Source organism: Aspergillus pseudoviridinutans (genome assembly GCF_018340605.1).
Source record: "Aspergillus pseudoviridinutans IFM 55266 DNA, scaffold_4, whole genome shotgun sequence".
In the NCBI taxonomy this organism is placed as follows: Eukaryota; Fungi; Ascomycota; class Eurotiomycetes; order Eurotiales; family Aspergillaceae; genus Aspergillus; species Aspergillus pseudoviridinutans.
This window is the reverse complement of record NW_025091284.1, coordinates 2,700,087-2,717,919: the sequence shown is the minus strand read 5'-3', so window position 1 is coordinate 2,717,919 and position 17,833 is coordinate 2,700,087. Positions and strand designations below refer to the sequence as shown.

General features: G+C 51.7%; 10 protein-coding genes across 10 annotated transcripts in view; 6 read left to right on the top strand and 4 right to left on the bottom strand.

The window, feature by feature from the left end:
* Nucleotides 1–515: 515 nt before the first annotated feature.
* ams1 (alpha-mannosidase) lies at nucleotides 516–3,925 on the top strand (the record flags this gene model as incomplete). Its single annotated transcript, XM_043302270.1, has 4 exons — nucleotides 516–661; nucleotides 711–1,219; nucleotides 1,269–3,261; nucleotides 3,307–3,925. 4 exons carry the CDS (start codon nucleotides 516–518, stop codon nucleotides 3,923–3,925), a joined length of 3,267 nt encoding a protein of 1,088 aa, XP_043158205.1.
* Nucleotides 3,926–4,172: 247 nt separating this feature from the next.
* Asppvi_006364 (chromatin modification-related protein EAF6/MEAF6) lies at nucleotides 4,173–5,091 on the bottom strand (the record flags this gene model as incomplete). Its single annotated transcript, XM_043302269.1, has 3 exons — nucleotides 4,173–4,454; nucleotides 4,521–4,751; nucleotides 4,822–5,091. The coding sequence occupies 3 exons, from the start codon at nucleotides 5,089–5,091 to the stop codon at nucleotides 4,173–4,175; spliced, it is 783 nt and encodes a 260-aa protein (XP_043158204.1).
* A 364-nt stretch (nucleotides 5,092–5,455) lies between these two features.
* On the top strand, nucleotides 5,456–6,312 carry Asppvi_006363 (low-affinity Cu transporter; the record flags this gene model as incomplete). The annotated part of the gene is made up of 4 exons (XM_043302268.1): nucleotides 5,456–5,542; nucleotides 5,597–5,798; nucleotides 5,931–6,138; nucleotides 6,195–6,312. The coding sequence occupies 4 exons, from the start codon at nucleotides 5,456–5,458 to the stop codon at nucleotides 6,310–6,312; spliced, it is 615 nt and encodes a 204-aa protein (XP_043158203.1).
* A 65-nt stretch (nucleotides 6,313–6,377) lies between these two features.
* Asppvi_006362 (putative F-box and JmjC domain protein) lies at nucleotides 6,378–8,050 on the bottom strand (the record flags this gene model as incomplete). Its single annotated transcript, XM_043302267.1, has 3 exons — nucleotides 6,378–6,395; nucleotides 6,446–7,631; nucleotides 7,725–8,050. The coding sequence occupies 3 exons, from the start codon at nucleotides 8,048–8,050 to the stop codon at nucleotides 6,378–6,380; spliced, it is 1,530 nt and encodes a 509-aa protein (XP_043158202.1).
* Nucleotides 8,051–8,729: 679 nt separating this feature from the next.
* Nucleotides 8,730–10,305, top strand: tif1 (putative eukaryotic translation initiation factor 4; the record flags this gene model as incomplete). The annotated part of the gene is made up of 6 exons (XM_043302266.1): nucleotides 8,730–8,769; nucleotides 8,908–8,982; nucleotides 9,057–9,125; nucleotides 9,182–9,540; nucleotides 9,596–10,238; nucleotides 10,295–10,305. The coding sequence occupies 6 exons, from the start codon at nucleotides 8,730–8,732 to the stop codon at nucleotides 10,303–10,305; spliced, it is 1,197 nt and encodes a 398-aa protein (XP_043158201.1).
* Nucleotides 10,306–11,089: 784 nt separating this feature from the next.
* Asppvi_006360 (uncharacterized protein) lies at nucleotides 11,090–12,213 on the top strand (the record flags this gene model as incomplete). The annotated part of the gene is made up of 2 exons (XM_043302265.1): nucleotides 11,090–11,546; nucleotides 11,615–12,213. 2 exons carry the CDS (start codon nucleotides 11,090–11,092, stop codon nucleotides 12,211–12,213), a joined length of 1,056 nt encoding a protein of 351 aa, XP_043158200.1.
* Nucleotides 12,214–12,314: 101 nt separating this feature from the next.
* On the bottom strand, nucleotides 12,315–13,145 carry Asppvi_006359 (fumarylacetoacetate hydrolase family protein; the record flags this gene model as incomplete). The annotated part of the gene is made up of 3 exons (XM_043302264.1): nucleotides 12,315–12,742; nucleotides 12,814–13,025; nucleotides 13,087–13,145. The coding sequence occupies 3 exons, from the start codon at nucleotides 13,143–13,145 to the stop codon at nucleotides 12,315–12,317; spliced, it is 699 nt and encodes a 232-aa protein (XP_043158199.1).
* A 402-nt stretch (nucleotides 13,146–13,547) lies between these two features.
* Asppvi_006358 (uncharacterized protein) lies at nucleotides 13,548–13,908 on the top strand (the record flags this gene model as incomplete). Its single annotated transcript, XM_043302263.1, has 2 exons — nucleotides 13,548–13,595; nucleotides 13,654–13,908. 2 exons carry the CDS (start codon nucleotides 13,548–13,550, stop codon nucleotides 13,906–13,908), a joined length of 303 nt encoding a protein of 100 aa, XP_043158198.1.
* Nucleotides 13,909–14,351: 443 nt separating this feature from the next.
* Nucleotides 14,352–16,250, top strand: Asppvi_006357 (PWI domain-containing protein; the record flags this gene model as incomplete). The annotated part of the gene is made up of 5 exons (XM_043302262.1): nucleotides 14,352–14,455; nucleotides 14,522–14,612; nucleotides 14,681–14,845; nucleotides 14,905–15,990; nucleotides 16,113–16,250. 5 exons carry the CDS (start codon nucleotides 14,352–14,354, stop codon nucleotides 16,248–16,250), a joined length of 1,584 nt encoding a protein of 527 aa, XP_043158197.1.
* A 1,358-nt stretch (nucleotides 16,251–17,608) lies between these two features.
* Nucleotides 17,609–17,833, bottom strand: part of Asppvi_006356 (putative cell wall protein) — a gene marked incomplete at both ends in the record, with an annotated part of 2,190 nt that continues 1,965 nt past the window's right edge. Inside the window, one exon of the mRNA XM_043302261.1 lies at nucleotides 17,609–17,788. Coding sequence (XP_043158196.1) covers nucleotides 17,609–17,788 — 180 coding nt within the window. The remainder of the gene's footprint in view (nucleotides 17,789–17,833) is intronic.

The window sequence follows — 17,833 nt, the reverse complement described above, 5'->3', positions numbered from 1 at the left end:
TCTTTCTCAATGTAGGGATATTAACCTTGTACTCTGTAGTGATACTGTCTGGGGTGACMCGAATCGGTGTGATCTTTGTATAACCTGAAGCGTATCTCGGTCCAGGTGATGCTGTCATGGTACAAGTCTACAAGGATATTTATCAATAACCATGTCAATATTCAGCTCTTTCAGATCAATTCAGACAACTGAGAGGAGATATAGACTAATTCCTGGTACTAGATGAATCATGCAACATCTCATGACCATCGTTGATGTCTCAAATTCCACCTCATCCGCTCCGTTTCCCCGCCATCTCCCGCTGTTGACTTCTCCGCACTTAAACGTCATCCCTGTTCCTGGCGAATATCCGGCAGGACTCCTTTTCCTAACCTTCCCTTTTCTCCCGTTTCCTTCTTCCTTATCTCTACGGAGACTATAGACCTTGAATCCAGAGTTTGAACAACATAGTTCTTAGTCAAACCGTTAAGGTGTATCCCTCAAACTATCTACATCAACGGTCTAGGCCCGCCGAGATGGGTGGAGACGCCCCATTGCGAGCTCCAAGCTCGCTCCCTCGAGCCCCAGAACATCCCGTCGGCCAACGTATCAAGAAAATCTACACGGATCGCCTGCGCCAGTTCACAGACTCAGGCCAGTACCGTGAGCAAAGCCTCATCTCGTACGTCTATCCCATCAACCGAAAAGTCCCCGCTAACTCCCCACCACAGCAAGCTTCACGAAGCCACCACCTCGGACGAAGACCATGTCAAGCTGTCCGTTTACTCTCCCCCGGACCTGCAGCGTCCAACCTTTGAGGAGGCGACATCGCACGAATTCACGCCCACGCATATCGGCGCCTCTTTCGGCCCTAGTTGGTCGACGCACTGGTTCCGGATTCGGCTGACGGTCCCGCGGGATATGCTCGACAAGGAACGACTAGAGTTCCACTGGGATGCAAATAATGAAGGCTTGGTATGGATGGAGGACGGTCGGCCGGTGCAGGGGTTGACTGGTGGCGGGGATCGGATCGAATGGGTTATTCCTGATGCGTGGCGCGACGGCAAGGAACATACGTTTTACATTGAGATGGCGTGCAATGCTATGTTTGGGAATGCGCCTGGCGGCGATTCGATCCAGCCGCCTGCGCCGGATAAGTACTATACGCTGCATACGGCGCGGATTACTGCGGTCAATGTGGAGGCGCGGGCGCTGTTTTATGATTTTTGGATCATTGGCGGTGCGTATACGGCTGCTATTGATGTGCTCACTAGCGCTGACTTTTGCAGATGCGGCGAGGGAGTTCCCTGGTGACTCTTGGGAGGCTCATGAAGCGAATATGGTTGCCAATGCCATCATGGATATTTTCATAGCGGGTAACGGAAGCCAAGAGTCGATCAAGGAAGCGCGCAAAACTGCTCAAAAATATCTTGGAGATAAGGTCGACTCGTCCGAGGTTTATGAGACGGATACCCAGCCCATTGTCTACGCCATCGGGCACTGCCATATTGACACTTGCTGGCTCTGGCCTTGGGCAGAGACGAAACGCAAGGTTGCCCGCTCATGGTCTAACCAGTGTGACCTGATGGACCGGTACCCGGAGCACAGATTMGCTTGTTCCCAGGCGCAACAGTTCAAGTGGCTCGAGCAATATTACCCTTCGGTCTTTGACCGCGTCAAACGATGGGTGAAGAAGGGTCATTTCCAGCCGATTGGTGGCAGCTGGGTTGAACACGACACCAACATGCCCAGCGGTGAGTCGCTGGTGCGACAATTCATTTACGGCCAGCGGTTCTTTGAGAGCCGATTTGGCGAGCGTTGCAGCACCTTCTGGCTGCCGGATACCTTTGGCTACTCCAGTCAAATCCCTCAGATTTGCCGGTTGGCGGGCATGAGCCGCTTCTTTACCCAGAAACTCAGCTGGAACAATATCAACAACTTCCCGCACACTACCTTCAAGTGGGTTGCGCTTGATGGCAGCCAGGTAATGTGCCACATGGCTCCGTCCGAGACGTACACCGCGGATGCTCATTTTGGCGACGTCAAACGCAGCGTGACCCAGCACAAATCGATGGACCATGACAACACTTCGCTTCTGGTATTCGGAAAAGGAGATGGTGGCGGTGGCCCTACCTTTGAACATCTGGAGAAGCTGCGCCGCTGCCGGGGTCTCAGCGACAAGGTGGGCTTGCTTCCTCGCGTGAAGATGGGCGACTCGGTCGATGATTTCTTCGCGAGGCTTGAGCAAAAGGTTGCAAATGGGACAGAGTTTGTCACCTGGTATGGCGAGCTCTACTTTGAACTGCATCGGGGCACATACACTACGCAGGCGAACAACAAGCGGAACAACCGCAAGTCTGAATTCCTACTGCGCGATCTAGAATATCTGGCGACACTCGCGTCCCTTACCAAAACGAATGGGGAGTACAAATATCCAAAGAAAGACATTGATGACATGTGGGAAGGTGTGCTTTTATGCCAGTTCCACGATTGCCTACCCGGAAGTTCCATCGAGATGTGCTACGACGATTCGGACAAGCTGTATGCGCAGATTTTTGAGACGGGTGAGCGAGCCAGACGACAAGCTCTCGAAACGCTTGGATTTTCCGAGAAGAGTACCGGCAAGAGTCTCGTTGCCATTAACACGTTGCCTTGGCCTCGCTCGGAGATTGTCAGAATACCAGATGAATTCCTCGCGTTGACAGGCTCCCGGTATGCTCTAGCAAGCGGAGATTCTGGCATCATCCAATGCCAGATTCTAGACGGTAAACATACACCCTCCGTGACGGTGTCAGAGGTACGACGAGGCGTTTTCCGCCTTGACAATGGCAAGTTGAGGGTCGATGTTCAGGGTGGCGTCATTACTTCTTTGTATGACCTCGAAGCCGAGCGGGAAATCATCGCCAAGGGAGGCAAGGCCGGCCAGCTCGTCATCTTTGACGACAAGCCGCTCTACTGGCAAGCCTGGGATGTGGAAGTGTATCATCTCGAATCGAGAAAAGAGCTGCAGGCGGGAAAGACCTCTATCGCAGAGGAAAGCCCTCACCGTGTCAGCGTGGTCACCAAAGCCCAAATTAGCGACAAGAGCTGGGTCAAGACGACCATCAGCCTGACTGCGGCGGTGAATGGCCAGCCCTCGTATGTCGAGTTTGAGAGCGAAGTCGAGTGGCAGGAGACCATGAAGTTCCTCAAGGTCGAATTCCCTGTGGACATCACCAACACAGAGGCATCCTACGAGACTCAATATGGGATCACCAGACGACCGACGCATTACAACACGAGGTAAGTCAAACAAGTCTCATGAGTAATACTTTCTGACCAAAACAGCTGGGACATGGCCAAATTCGAGGTCTGCTGCCACAAATGGGCCGATCTGTCCGAGTATGGCTACGGCGTCTCGATCCTCAACGACTCCAAATACGGCTTCGCAACCTGCGGTAACCTGATGCGTCTCTCGCTTCTGCGTGCCCCCAAGGCGCCGGACGCCCATGCCGACATGGGCCGCCATCACATCCGCTACGCCATTCTCCCGCACTCTGGCCCCCTGGACGCCCGCACCGTCCGCGCGGGTTACAGTTTCAACAGTCCCCTTATCCTGCGTCGTTCGTCGGGCATGGAAGCCGCTAACGTGTTCAAATCCATCACTGTCACCGGCTCGCCGTCTCTGATCCTCGACGTGGTTAAGCGCGGAGAGGACGATGAAGACGTTTCTCGGGGCGAGTTGCCCACGCGGTCCGGGAAGAGCATCATCCTTCGTATCTATGAGTCGCTGGGCGGTAGATCGAGGGCTACGATCCACGCCAAGTTCCCGGTCAAGGAGGCTTGGAAGTGCAATGTGCTTGAAGACAACGAGGAGCGGTTGGAGGTCTGCAAGGGCGAGGAGGGCGTAGCAGTCAAGATTGAGCTGCGGGCTTTTGAGGTTGCCACCTACCGCTTGCAGCTGTAGATTGCTCATGATTTGACGGATGTGTCTATATCGACAAACGGTAGCATAGTCAATGTCATTATTTGCCTTGAGTCTAATACAATCTTCATACAAGTGGATATCAACAGAAAGATCAAAACCGTAAATGCTCACATGTGCCAGTCCCAAAAGAGAACCACCCTGCGCCTAAGCTCCATTTTCCAACCCCTACCTTGATGCGTAGAATGAAAACCCACAAAACAAACTCCTTGAGTTGAGATCAGCAAATCTAATCCCTCCCATAAGTAATCTTCAACCGCTTCGCAGGCGGCTTATCCCCTCCCTCATCACCCTCCTCATCCTTATCCTTATCCTTGTTACCAACACCATTCGCACCCCCAGACTTCTTCTTATTTTTCGATGACGACGAGGAAGACGAAGAACCCTTCACGCTCGCCGCAGCGGACGACGTCCCATCGCCGTTCAGCTTCCCGTTCGACCCGTTATACGTCGAGTTCGGCGTCGGCGCATGCGAAGGCGTAGTCTGCACGGACGATGGAGCAGGGGAATCCTATCACTTGTCAGTCCATAGCTCTCATCCCAGGGATGTGATGTTGGATATTAAACGCTGACGCACCCGCATGAAACTCGCCGAACTCCTTGAAAACACCCTATCCGAGTCTGTCACCTGCGCCTTGCGACGCGCCGCGCCGCCCATACCCCCCGTCAGCGCTATCCCGCTTGCGCCGAGCCCCGTGCTCGACCCGGACCCCTTGATGTAGTTGTCGAAGCCCTTGATGATGTTTCCGGCGGTGGTTTCTTCGAGATAGGATTGCTCGAAGCGGAAGATTTGGTCTTCGAGTTGGGCCTGTTGGCGGCGGTGTCCGCCGTGGTTAGTTTGTGGGGGTAGGTTCTGGCGGACGTAGAGGAAAACCTACCATGCTTTTATCCATGAGGCGTTTCTTCTGCAGGGCGTCGCGGAGGTCGCGGCGGAGTTTTTCGTAGTAGGGGAGGCCGCGGTTGCCGCTGTTTGGGTCTGTGGTGGTTGCGGATGGGTTGGTGTTGGCGTTGCCCGTGGTTGGGTTGTTGGTGCTGGGTGTTTGTGTGCTTGTTGTTGCGCCTGCTGCGCCTGTTGTTGCTGGTGCTGCTGTTGCACCTGTTGATGTGCCAGTTGCGGCTGGGGCTTGTACTGGAACCATGTCTGCCATTCTGTGTCGCGCAGCAACTGGTGGCAGGGATTGAATGTGCTCAATTAATACGCTATTAATTCGTTAATAACAGGTTGAGGGCGCGCGTTGGTCGTGATGCTTGGGTTATCCTCTGAGGCAGGGCGATAAGATTGAAACCGGTTGGAGGACTGGACTCCCGTATTTAGTAAGTGTGAAGCTAAAGGGAGGAATGAGGATCTTATCGACCCTGTTTGTCTTGTTTGCATTGAGCTTGCGTTTCGTCCTTGATGAATGCATCAACTGTCTGCATCGATCTGCCTCTGTTTGTCATTTCAGAGATACTTGCATTTACATTATATAGCGTGTTCTTTCTGAGCAAATATATTACTTACATCTTGGAACGATGGACCACAGCGCGATGCACCATTCCGGCATGGATATGGACCATGGACACGGGGACATGGATATGGGCGGGCAGTGTAATATGAATGTAAGATCTTCTAGCTCTATTGACATTTACACTCTTGTACACTGACACAATCAGATGCTATTCACCTGGTCTACCAAGAACCTTTGCATCGTCTTCAGCCAGTGGCATATCACCGGGCCCTTCTCCCTCCTGATCTCTCTGCTTGTCATAGTGCTTTTGACAGCGGGCTACGAGGGCGTCCGGCAGGCCACCCGGAAATATGAAGCCGCCCAAGCACAGCGTCTGAACGCTTTCTCGACAACAACAGCTACGATCGGTAAGTACTTCCTCTGTTCTGAGCTATTGGACGTGTATCTACGGGGGCATGGTGTGTTGGTGGACTCTGCCGAGCAAGCATTTTGTTTCATTGAAATGTATTCCCGCTATTCTATGTCTGCTTTAGTCGTAGCCGGACTGGAGCCCTCATTGACGAACGGTGTGCAAGGCAATGAGTTCGCCGACGAATCCGCCACCGCCAACGTTCCCTCTAGTCAAACCCCCAACGAGAGCTCACCGCTAGTTGCAGGTAGAGATAACAGACGGGCCGTGGAGCAAAGAGGCAAGATCACCCTTGCAGCCTTGTATGCCGTGCAAGTGTTCTATAGCTTCTTCATCATGTAAGTTTTCTCTTCTGCCTGTTGTTTCAACAGATTAGATGCTTAAAGGTGCATAGGCTGCTGTTCATGACGTATAATGGGTTCGTCATGCTTGCAGTTGCCGTTGGTGCTTTCGTTGGATATCTGGTCTTTGGAGATAACCAGTCGGCCGCTAAGACGGTTGCTTGTCATTGATTCCGGATGATGGTTGGATCATCCCAGTGTGTGAAGGCGCCAGATTGCCCAACAACAATTTGTGCTTAAGAGGAATATATATGCTTAAACCGTATTGTGACAACCCCAAGCGAATGGGAGTGACTMAAGGGACTTCCACGTCGCTTCCGTCATCCCCAAAGCCGAAACTGAATCCACCTGCTTCAGAGGCGTCTCCGGCGCCCTCCTGGGCCACCTTTCCGTGGACCAGCTCATCCCACTTGCGCTTCCTGCCATCCGACTTTTTCTTCAACTCGTCCAACGCCTGCTGGAGTAACTCGGGATGAGTCTTGCGCATGTTCTCCACAAACCGCTCGTAGGGGTTATGCACGTCTTTTCTGAACCCAGAAACCTGATCGGCCTTGTTAGACAAAAAGTCAAGGGTAGCAGTCAAATGCGCACGCGGAGTGAAATTCTGCGTAATAGCAATGGAAGGTTCGAGATTCACGACCAAATGCCACCATCCTGAGGGCACATGGAGAATTTCCCCTTCGCCACAGATACCTTCAATGCAGCCAGGTGTGCGCCGTGCCTCGGCATGGAAGCCAAGCAGCCATTCTGCAATGCTCAGGGGTGATGTGACTTCGCTCTGATCGTCCGAAACAAAGACACCAGGCGGGGGTGGTAGTTTCGATGACGAGGGAAACATGATCCAGTACTTGGAGCCGCGAACAACCGCGTTCCAGGCGCTGGTCGCATTGGGGTCCTTATGAAACGTACTGCCTGATCGTTCAGGGCCAATAATAAGCCACTGCCTATCCGGCCGGTCATTCCCCAGCACAGAGAAGAAGTCTTCTCCAAAGCAGGGAGGAGGCCAGTAAGTCGCTTCAGGTTCCTCGTCCGGTGGTCCAACCTTGAGCCCCATTTTCGACACGAAGGCCCGGTCAAACAGATACAAAGGAGACTCATCTGCGTTGTTCCTCATGTAATCCACGTAGGTGCTCAGCTTCCAATCCACAGCCTCGGCACGAAAGACCGTATCTCCGTATTTGGCAAGCAGTGAGTCTACGGACCAGTGCTTGTGAGCCGGCCATTGCTTCACTGGCTGGGTCAAAATGAAGGGCTTATCGGACCATTCCGCTTGGAAATCCTCCGGAGAAAGGTCCGGAAGACGGGTGATCTGATTTCTCGAGGGAATATTGTTCACGTAGGTGTCCAGGGAGATGTGTGCGCAATAGAATGGACGATGAAGAACATCAGAAAACAGACTTGAGCAGTCCAATATGGCAGCTTTGGACGGAGGCAAGTTGAGATAGGTCGAACGCCATGTTCCTCTCCATGTGAACGACGAAGGGGGAGACCTGAAGATTGCCTCTTAGTGAAAAGTCTCAAGACTACTAGATTCTAATGTCTAGTGATCATGTCTAAATATACGAAGATCTATGTATCCTTACCAAATGAAAAGAGCCTTCCACAATTCCTCCGCTCTTGTAAATGCATAAAAGGCCTTACAGGTCCTCCCGAACCGCAATAGACTTGGACCATCCAGAGACTCTAGCAGCATCAAAATCAACTCATCCGGCAGAAGATTGAACGTCCCAATCGCATGACGGAGATTCTCATTGGCAAGTAGAGCGTTGCCACTCGGCTTTACGCCTAGCGGATGACAGGGGATTGCATCATGACCAGTCAGATCCTGAAGGCTGTCATCTGCCGAGAAAGAGCGAGAATCAGTCTCACCCCCAAGTGGGTGATTCTGCAAAGATGTAATGTCAGGCATTTGACTTCCTGGTAGCCAAAACCTCAGTGATCGGATCTGACACTAAGAATGGGAGGAAGTGTATAACGAAAACAAAGTACGGGGTACTCCGGATATACGGGGTAGTCCTGAGAGGTTCCGGAAGCTCTATATCAGAGAACAAACGGAACGAAAGTCATGATAAAAAGAATGATAATTGCATCCTGCACGAGAACATTCTGTGCCCTCTACAGTATCAAAATCACCACCACTCACAAATCACCAACGGCAAAAAAATCTCCCACGAGGCAAATCATGAAGCCCGAAATGGCAGGCGGTAGATGTGGGTTGGGCAGAATTGGCGCTAAACAGGAAAAAATCAAAAATTTCGCGGCTTCACCAAAAAGAGACAAAGGAAAATCTTTTTCTCCCTCTTCTTCTCCAGCCCACATCACTACTACCCAGTGAATCCATCTTCATATCTTACTATCTCAACTACCACCATCACTACTTTACTAGTTCCTAAGAAATCTCCTTCGCGAGAGTCGTGGTTCTAGTCTCTAAAAGTATCTATTAGGGACTCTCATTACTCTCAGATCTCTGCGACTACCACCCCCACTGGGCCTTGTCGCTAAGAAACTTCCAAGTTCACAACCAACACCCCACTGTTTCATCGATCACAGCTTTTCGCCTGTGATCACCACCTACTACAGTCGCAATCATGGCTTCTAACGATAAGGGTTTGGAGGAGATCCCCGAGGGTATGTTTAAATGTCATTTTTTTTTTGTGTTCTAGTCAGCTGTGGTGTTACGGTGTCGCTGCAGACATTTTGTGGCGTCGCTTGCTGCCGAAAAAATTTGGCAAAAGATTCAAGACTGACAATACTTTCCAATTTTAGGACAGATCGAGTCCAACTACGATGAGATCACCGACTCCTTCGACTCCATGGAGCTGAAGCCTGAGCTGCTTCGCGGTATGTTTCACTCTTCTCAACCCGACGATATGGCGGGGTATTTGTGTAGCATGTATTGACGACATCTTCCCCAGGTATCTACGCCTATGGTTTCGAGCGTCCCTCTGCTATCCAGCAGCGTGCCATCATGCCCATCATCAAGGGTACGTTTTTCCTAATACAGCGTCTGGAAGCGCCGTCATTAATCTGGAAATCACAGGTAGCGATGTTATCGCCCAGGCCCAGTCCGGTACTGGAAAGACTGCCACTTTCTCCATCTCCGCTCTGCAGAAGCTCGACCCCAACCTCAAGGGATGCCAGGCCCTCATCCTTGCTCCCACCCGTGAGTTGGCTCAGCAGATTCAGAAGGTTGTTGTCGCCATCGGTGACTTCATGAACATTGAGTGCCACGCCTGCATTGGTGGTACCAACGTTCGTGAGGACATGAAGGCTCTCCAGGAGGGTCCCCAGGTCGTTGTCGGTACCCCCGGCCGTGTCCACGACATGATCCAGCGCCGTGTCCTCCGCACCGACAACCTGAAGATGTTCATCCTCGACGAGGCCGATGAGATGCTTTCTGTGAGTTTCCTTTGCCCATATTTCGCCCCGACGTCTATTCTAACGTGATATACAGCGTGGTTTCACCGAGCAAATCTACGACATCTTCCAGCTCCTTCCTCAGTCCACCCAGGTCGTCCTGCTGTCTGCTACCATGCCCCAGGATGTCCTCGAGGTTACCACCAAGTTCATGCGCGACCCCGTCCGTATCCTGGTGAAGAAGCAGGAACTCACCCTGGAAGGTATCAAGCAGTTCTACATCGCTGTCGAGAAGGAAGAGTGGAAGCTCGACACCCTGTCCGATCTCTACGAGACCGTCACCATCACCCAGGCCGTCATCTTCTGCAACACCCGCCGCAAGGTCGACTGGCTCACTGACAAGCTGACTGCCCGTGACTTCACTGTCTCTGCCATGCACGGTGATATGGAGCAGGCTCAGCGTGATGTTATCATGAAGGAGTTCCGCTCTGGTTCTTCCCGTGTCCTGATCGCCACCGACCTCCTGGCTCGTGGTATCGACGTCCAGCAGGTCTCCCTGGTCATCAACTACGACTTGCCCGCCAACCGTGAGAACTACATTCACCGTATCGGTCGTGGTGGTCGTTTCGGTCGTAAGGGTGTTGCCATCAACTTCGTCACTGCTGACGATGTCCGCATGATGCGTGAGATCGAACAGTTCTACAGCACCCAGATCGAGGAGATGCCCATGAACGTTGCTGGTAAGTTCAACTTGTGGAGATCGGCGTTGATTGAATGTATGCTAACATCCTGTCAGACCTCATCTAAACGCCCCAATCCCGAGTTACCACCCGCATCTTTTACGGTGCGGCTCACGATCGCAGTATGCCAATAACGTGCCAAGGGTAAGCTGCGGTGGAAAAAGGCGTTTTTTAACATCGTTGCTTGTCTTTTGGCGAAGGAGAATCCTTTAAAAGTGGCTTTCTGTGTCTCCAGCTCTTCTTCTGCTGGCAGTGGATTGCGGAGGGTGCAGTAGAAGCAGCTACTGCACATCTTCGGAAGCTGCTGTTCATGGTTTCCTTTGTTTTCTAATGGAGATGCGTGACATGTTCCTGTGCTTTTTAACGCTGTAATTCATGGTTTCTCTTTTCCTGCATCACTTCGAGTTTGCCGTCTTTTTTCCTTACCATTTTGTGCTTGGCTGGCCTTGGTTGGTTAAGGATGCTGCTATCATGCTTAACCCGTCGGTTGAGTGGAAAGTGCTATTTGTTCATTCAGTTGCTTTTTCTTTCTGCTTCATGCACAGACAAGGCACTTTGGGTGGATGAATACATGATCATGACATGGAGGTGGTTTAATACCTGCAGTACCATAGATAGAGGTAAATGCCATTCCAATTGTTAAACTGAGCTTGTACTCTGTTCTTTTCTTTTCGATTACTATGACTTGTCAAGAATAGCTTATTATTGACTCGTTCAATCTAACCTCATGCAACACTCGCGTCCACCACCTGCTCACGCCATCGTCTATTCAGCCTTCAAAATACAAATTCCATGATACTGACCCAGCATCCCATCCTTGCCTAGAGCATCTCTCATCAAAACCACTCCGCATGGACAAAACGACGGTACGCGCATGGGACCCAACAGCCCCCTCCCTCCTCTGGGCTCACCAGATCCGCCGCGAGAATATCCACCTGGTCAACCAGCTCGACAGCACAAGAGCAGATCTCGCCGGCGCCATCTCAACGATCAACGAACTGAAGCAGCAACTGAACGAATTACGAGAACGCGCACAGACAGCTGACACCAGCCATGATACGTGCGACCGGAAGCTGCAGGACATTACAGGCAGAATTGAGACTAGGTTGGAGGATATCTCTAGTCGGATTGGTTCCCTTGAGCGTGAGAGTCGCCGCTTGAAAGACAAGCTCGATGGCATCGAACGGGGATGCAGTGAAGATGAATTGGGGAAGTCGATACAGAGACGGGTTCTGGATGAGGTTCGGGTTTGGTTTATGAGAGAAAAGGAGGTTCTACAAGGTAGAATGGGATGTCCACAGGGTGGTGGTAGGTGTTGTTTGATTTCCTATTGAGGTTGCATTTGTGACTCCCATATTCTTGCTGATCAAGGACAGGCTCGATGGGAGTCAAGCAGGCATCTCCAGATCCAGACATAGTACCCGATTCAATGCGTCTGGAGGAGTCTGCTCAATTCACTCGGAAAGACTCCTTGCGAACTCTCACTGAGACTACGTGGGGATCCGCGAGCCATTCGCAACGATCTTCGAGTCAGGTTGATCACGACCTGGGGAGAAACCGGATTCCCGAACACGATTCGGCTACGCTTCCGCACATCAGACAAGCCAGGCGAGATCTCGAAGCGTATCTTTCGTCCGTTGAGGACGTGCGCGCGCAGTTGCCTCCGCGAAAGAGAGAGGGCGAGGTCGTCGAGGCTTTTGTGCGGGGGCTTGATGATGCGGGGACGAGACGTCGAGTGGAAGACAAGATGGATAGAGCCGGGTGGTCGTGGGATACGCTGGCGAAGATAGTGCGCAACGAGATTGAAAGGCAGCACAAGCCGGCCCTGGAAGTGAAGCGAGCTGTCAAGGGGGATGTTGAAGAGCGGGTAGAAGTTATACAGGCTCCTGGTGAAGCCCACATGTCCAGACCACGTAAGAAGCAAAGGAGGTTCATTCCAATTGTGCCAGCAGATGAAGATGATTTGATAGTGTAAATGTACTTGAACTTGGGATGGTCTACAGTACGAATTGTGTTTGCAGGCATGTGTATATACAGCAGCTAGCCTTATATGCAGTGTCCCGTTAATACACGATATCACGTCTCACTGTACACATATCTGCCCTCGCGATCCTTTACCTCCACCTCAATTCTACCCTCCTCGATCTCCTTCCCGTCCACCTCGATGGATGCCTTCATCACGTCACCGGCCTTGACCTCTCCGACTCCCTTGGGGGTACCAGTCAGAACAAGATCGCCCTTCTCCAGCGTCATGACGCGCGAGATTTCTGCCAGCTGCCTGGGGATCCGGTAGAGCATGAGGCCGGTGGAATCTGCCTGGCGGAGCTGGGAGCCAACGCTGAGGCGCAAGAAGGCATTGTGGGGATCGGGAATGCGCGACTTGGGGATCTCTTCGGAAATGGGCAGGAATGTGTCAAAGCCCTTGGCGATAGACCAGGGAAGGCCCTTCTTCTTTGCCTCGTCTTGGACATTCCGGCCGGTCATGTCAATGGCGAGGAGGTAGCCTGATGCGGCGATTATATGTCAGTCTTTAGAAGCGGAGAGGCCAAGGGAAATATCTTTAAAGGGTACTGACTGCGAATCGCATCCAGAGCACCCCTCTCATCGTTCGGATCCAGATCCCGAACCGTCTTGCCCATCACAAGCGCCAGTTCCACCTCATAGTGCAGGCTGACTCCCTTGGGACGCAGAACGGGACCCTCGCGGGGCAGAAGAATAGAGGACGGGGGCTTCAAAAAGAAGAAAGGCTGCTTCGGCTTGGCGTTGTTGAGTTCTGTAATGTGGTCGCTGCGGGGGAAGCATTCGTTAAGCGGTGATAAAAGCTGTTTAGGGCCATCGGAGTACTCACGCATAGTTCCGGCCGATGCAAATCACCTTTCTGCAATTGGCTCTTATGGAGGCCGCCATTGCGAGGGAGATTGGGTGGGAGGAAAATGAAATCTTGCCTAGAGGCGCATTCGCTGTCGAGTTCCAATAAATAATGGTAGTCAAATCCCCATCTTGACATCAGCCGGGTGCATCTCCGCAATTCGCGGAGAGCACTCCGAATCTCCGAACTCGGCACTTCATGTCCGGAATAGACATCCCAATGCTGTCTATGAATTTATAATTATGCTAGTCGATAGAAGGGCGAAGCATACCATTAGAGCGAACAAGATGAACTCGAATCGGGTGCTTGAGTGTGAGGCCAATGAAAACACCTGATCACCATGCATGATCCTGCCAAGACATCGTCATCGTCCTGACCCTGATATCCAAGAAGAATATACAATCTCAACCACCAACTTAAACCTATCATACTCATCCATCATGCAGGTAGCAGAGATCCTCTCCGATCTGACCTCACTGCGTGTCTGCGTACGTTCGACCCCTCAAAGGCCTCAGCTTAATAGGTATAACATCTGAACCGAGACAGGACTATAATGATGCCCTTGCCCTAGTCACCGTCAACGAAAGTCTCAACGAGGCACGAGTATCACCAGATGACAGGAGCAAAGCTGCTGTCAGAAGGCGACAGCAGGAGCAGCAGAATGATGATCTCCGACGGGCAAAAGAGCTTGTTGATCTGCATTATGAGATGAAGACGAAATATGCGCTTGGCACTGTTGATGAGGAGCTTACCCGTGCTCGGGAGGAGGTGGACCGGGTCCTAAGGGAACTGGAGGATTGAGACTGTGCTCAGGGACACTTATTTCAGTCTACACGTTAAGGCTGCTACCACTATGATACCATGATTTGATGTTACAGATGACTGCCTGTTGATCGGGTCACGGTCACATATCTAGTTTGACTATCGGTATTTTCAGGGTCAGGGGCTTGCATCATTGCGTCCCTTGCATGGTCATACTTCACTCAGACACCTACCCAGTGCAATATGAGCGCTAAAGAATTAAGCATTATTCTCTACTCCGTACTTCTTCAAGGACCGAAGCTTGTCATTCACTTGGTGGGAATAGCTGCTGTAGTCGGCCCGACCTGGCCTCCGAAGTACGGGCACCTTTACGGCCACAAACGCAATTTTGAAGCATCATCGTCGCAGTTGCACGCGTTGTTCCTTTTCGCTCAGTCGCTCTTTTGGCTGTACCGCGAATCATCGCAGCTCATCCAGCAAATATGGCGTCCAGCATAGATGCCAAATTACTCAAACAGACCAAGTTCCCTCCCGAATTCAATCGGAAGGTGGACATGAAGAAGGTCAACATTGAGGTTATGAAGAAGTGAGAATCGACCCTTGAACGCAATTATCCGGAAACAGCTTTCCTAACGAAGGTGCCTGATTGTAGATGGATTGCTGGAAAGATCTCCGAGATACTTGGGAACGAAGACGACGTCGTTATTGAGCTCTGTTTTAACTTACTAGAAGGCTCGCGATTCGTATGTTTCCCTCGGCGTAAGTTCTGGGTCCGGAGCAGTTCACTGACCGGTTGCTTTACCACTTATAGCCTGATATCAAGTCTTTACAAATTCAGCTTACGGGCTTTCTGGATAAGGATACCGCCAAGTTCTGTAAAGACCTCTGGTCACTATGTCTCAGCGCTCAAGAGAACCCCCAAGGCGTCCCGAAGGAGCTCCTGGAAGCCAAGAAGCTCGAACTTATACAAGAGAAGGTAGGACTGCCAAACTGCTCAACCGGTTTTATATCCGATGCTGATACTATTTCCGCTAGATCGAGGCTGAGAAAGCAGCGGAAGAAGCTCGCCGCAAGAAGGAGCAAGAGCAAGCACGCGAAAGGGAGCTGGAAGAAATCCGGCGAAGAGAACGCTTCGATCGCAATCGGGGCAGGCGAGGTGGCGGTCGTGGGGGCAGAGACTTCGATAGACGGCCATACAGGGACAATCGATCGCCACCCAGGCGACGAAGCCGCGAGCGATTTCGTGATCCACCCTCAAGACGAGAGTTTGATTCTTACGTTCCCTCAGGTCCGCGACGGGGCCGTCGACCTTCAAGGTCGCCCAGCGCCTCTCCCTCTCGCTCTCATTCCATTTCCTCATCTCGGTCCCCGCCTCGTCGACGCCTACCAAGCAGAGACAGATACCGCGATAAACGTCGCCGCTCCGCGAGTGGCTCCGTCTCTCCAGAAAGAGGAGACCACAGGAGACCGAGAAGACGCAGTCCAGACTACGGTGATCGAGCTAGATCCATTTCCCGCAGTGATTCATCGCGCTCACGTACTCCCAGAAGAGACCGAAGGAGACGAACATCTGTCTCTTCCAGCAGTTCATCCCGTTCACCTGCTCCCCGCGACCGGCGCAGAAGAGAAGACCGATCCCGCTCCAGGTCAAGATCTAGGTCGCGAGGGCCGGATGAGAAGAGCAGCAGACGGAGAGGATCCTCACCTCATACCTCAAGAGCTGACAAGGATGAACCTACCGCTGATTCTGCAAAGGCCCACAAGTCCCGTGATGATCGCCGTTTGAGTCGCACCAGAGATCGTGATGATGAGCGCAGACGACGCCGCTCAACCAGGAGTGTCAGCCGCAGTCGAGGCCGTTCTCGCACTGGCAGCGTCAGTTCCAGACGTGCTTCTCGCAGCCGTAGCCGTAGCCACAGCCATGCAAGAGAAAGGAAGAGACGTCGCTCAATTGAGAGATATGCCCCTGCTGCCCGAAGACGGCGCAACACCTCTTCTGTATCTACACATACTGAGAAACGACAGAGGATGGCTGATCCAACCGAGGAATCCGCAAAGCGGTCGTCTCCACCTCCTGAGCAGCCGAGCTCGACAGATCACGAGACGAAGGATACTGAAGAGGTGGGTAACTGATTTCAGATGGATATTATACCCGATGGGTAAMTGGATTCTTGATGTTCGTTCCTTTGTCTCTTATTCCAATTCCCGCTCCCAAAGAACAATCCGGCTGACGAACTTAGCAGACTATTCACTCAAAATCGAATCGGCCGCGCATATCGAGCACGGAGTTGCGCGAGAAGCTTTTGCGCGAAAAGCTAGTTGCAATGCGCCGTACTGCCTCTCATGACAAGGTAGGTGGCAATACGATAGCGTCCAAGTAGCGTACGGTTGGAACATGAAGCAGGGTGATCAATAGACACCTTGACTAGTGTGATGTGGCTTACTAGTGATCTAGAGAAAGATAACTATGTGCCATTCGGAAATTTCTTGGTCCTGGAAATCTTCTCTTTTCTTCTCACTTATGGTTGTAATTTCGAATACGTGGGTGATGAATACCACGTGGAAGCTGATCAGCAGTAGTGTCAACCATGCGTCTGGTTGACCTTGGTTCGTGATCTGCACTATTTAATAATCCGGGTTATAGTACCTCTCTAAGTCAAAGTCAAATAAAGTCAAACTCAAACAACTGCACCCCGTTCCCCCCTCTTCCATCTGTAGCGGTCAGGAAGATCAACCGCCCAGAAGTGTCAATAATAACGATCATCGCCTTGCAGAGGCTCCCGTTGCACTCTTCGGAGCATATACGGAGTACTCCATCCTTTAGATATTATTCCGTGCTAGCTAGATACGGAGTATTCGAGTCTAGTCCCAATAATCCTGCCCCTAGGGTACTCCGTACATGCGTAGTTGCGTACTGTAGAGCGCAAACAACGAAGTATCTGGACCCACGATTGACGTGCATACCGACTGTCAAACCGTCGACCAAACACGTACTACCCCGTACTGCAATGATCAACGGCAGCCAGCAAACAGCAAACCCAGTTCCATGCATGCAAGCGTCTCAGGCCGCGTCATGCATGCAAGACTGCTAGCGCAACTTAACCTATCAGTACTTCTTCCTGTTTGCTTCCGGTTCTAGTTACAATCAGCGGTGATGAGCATGGCCGTGCTGATCGAAATGTCCTCTACGCTAGTGGCCCGCTCTCATGCTTCCTGCTTGAATCCTTGCCCTAGGCCAAGGGCTTTTGAAACGGTCGGTCGGGGAGATGTGAGGGAAGGTTGATTTCATCCGTAGCTAGCTGTCATTTATCGAGGGCAGTATCTGGGTAGGGGCGAGCGAGTGGAGAAGTACTCCGTATATTGATGCTTAGCAATGAAGCGAGAAGTGAGGGAATGATCGTATGGAGTAACAGAGGCAAGGTAGGGAAGTTATTTTAGACATTACTTTAGGCTACAGAGTAGGAAATTACTGTCTCACTTAACAAGCTGTTTGATATAAGTTTAAAGACCTGATCTATACCAGGTGAAAACTGTACTTCACGTGGTTGGCAATCAAGAAGAATAGAAATGAATAAGTGATATGGTGCCACGACGTCCGGCTCAACTTCGCGATCCTGATGAAGGGTATGGAACAGCAGAATTAGAATTAGAATTAGTTATATACAAGACTATTGCACCATTTCTCCCGTTTCCATCGTTTCATAAGTTGTTACTGGTCTTGACGAGCCAAAGAGCAAATCTAGTAGTCGCAGGCAGCAACGGTGACGGTGGTGGTGAGGGTGACCACCTTGGGGGCCTTAGAAGGCACCCCAGTAGGAGCAGCGGTGATGGCCGCAGCACTGCTAGAACCGGCCTCGGTCTTGGTAGCAATGGGGACAACAGTCTCAGAAACAGAGGTCTCGCAAGGGGTCTCGGTGGCCTCGGGGCCGGAGGGAACGGAACCGCCAGCAGGGCCGGTAGGAAC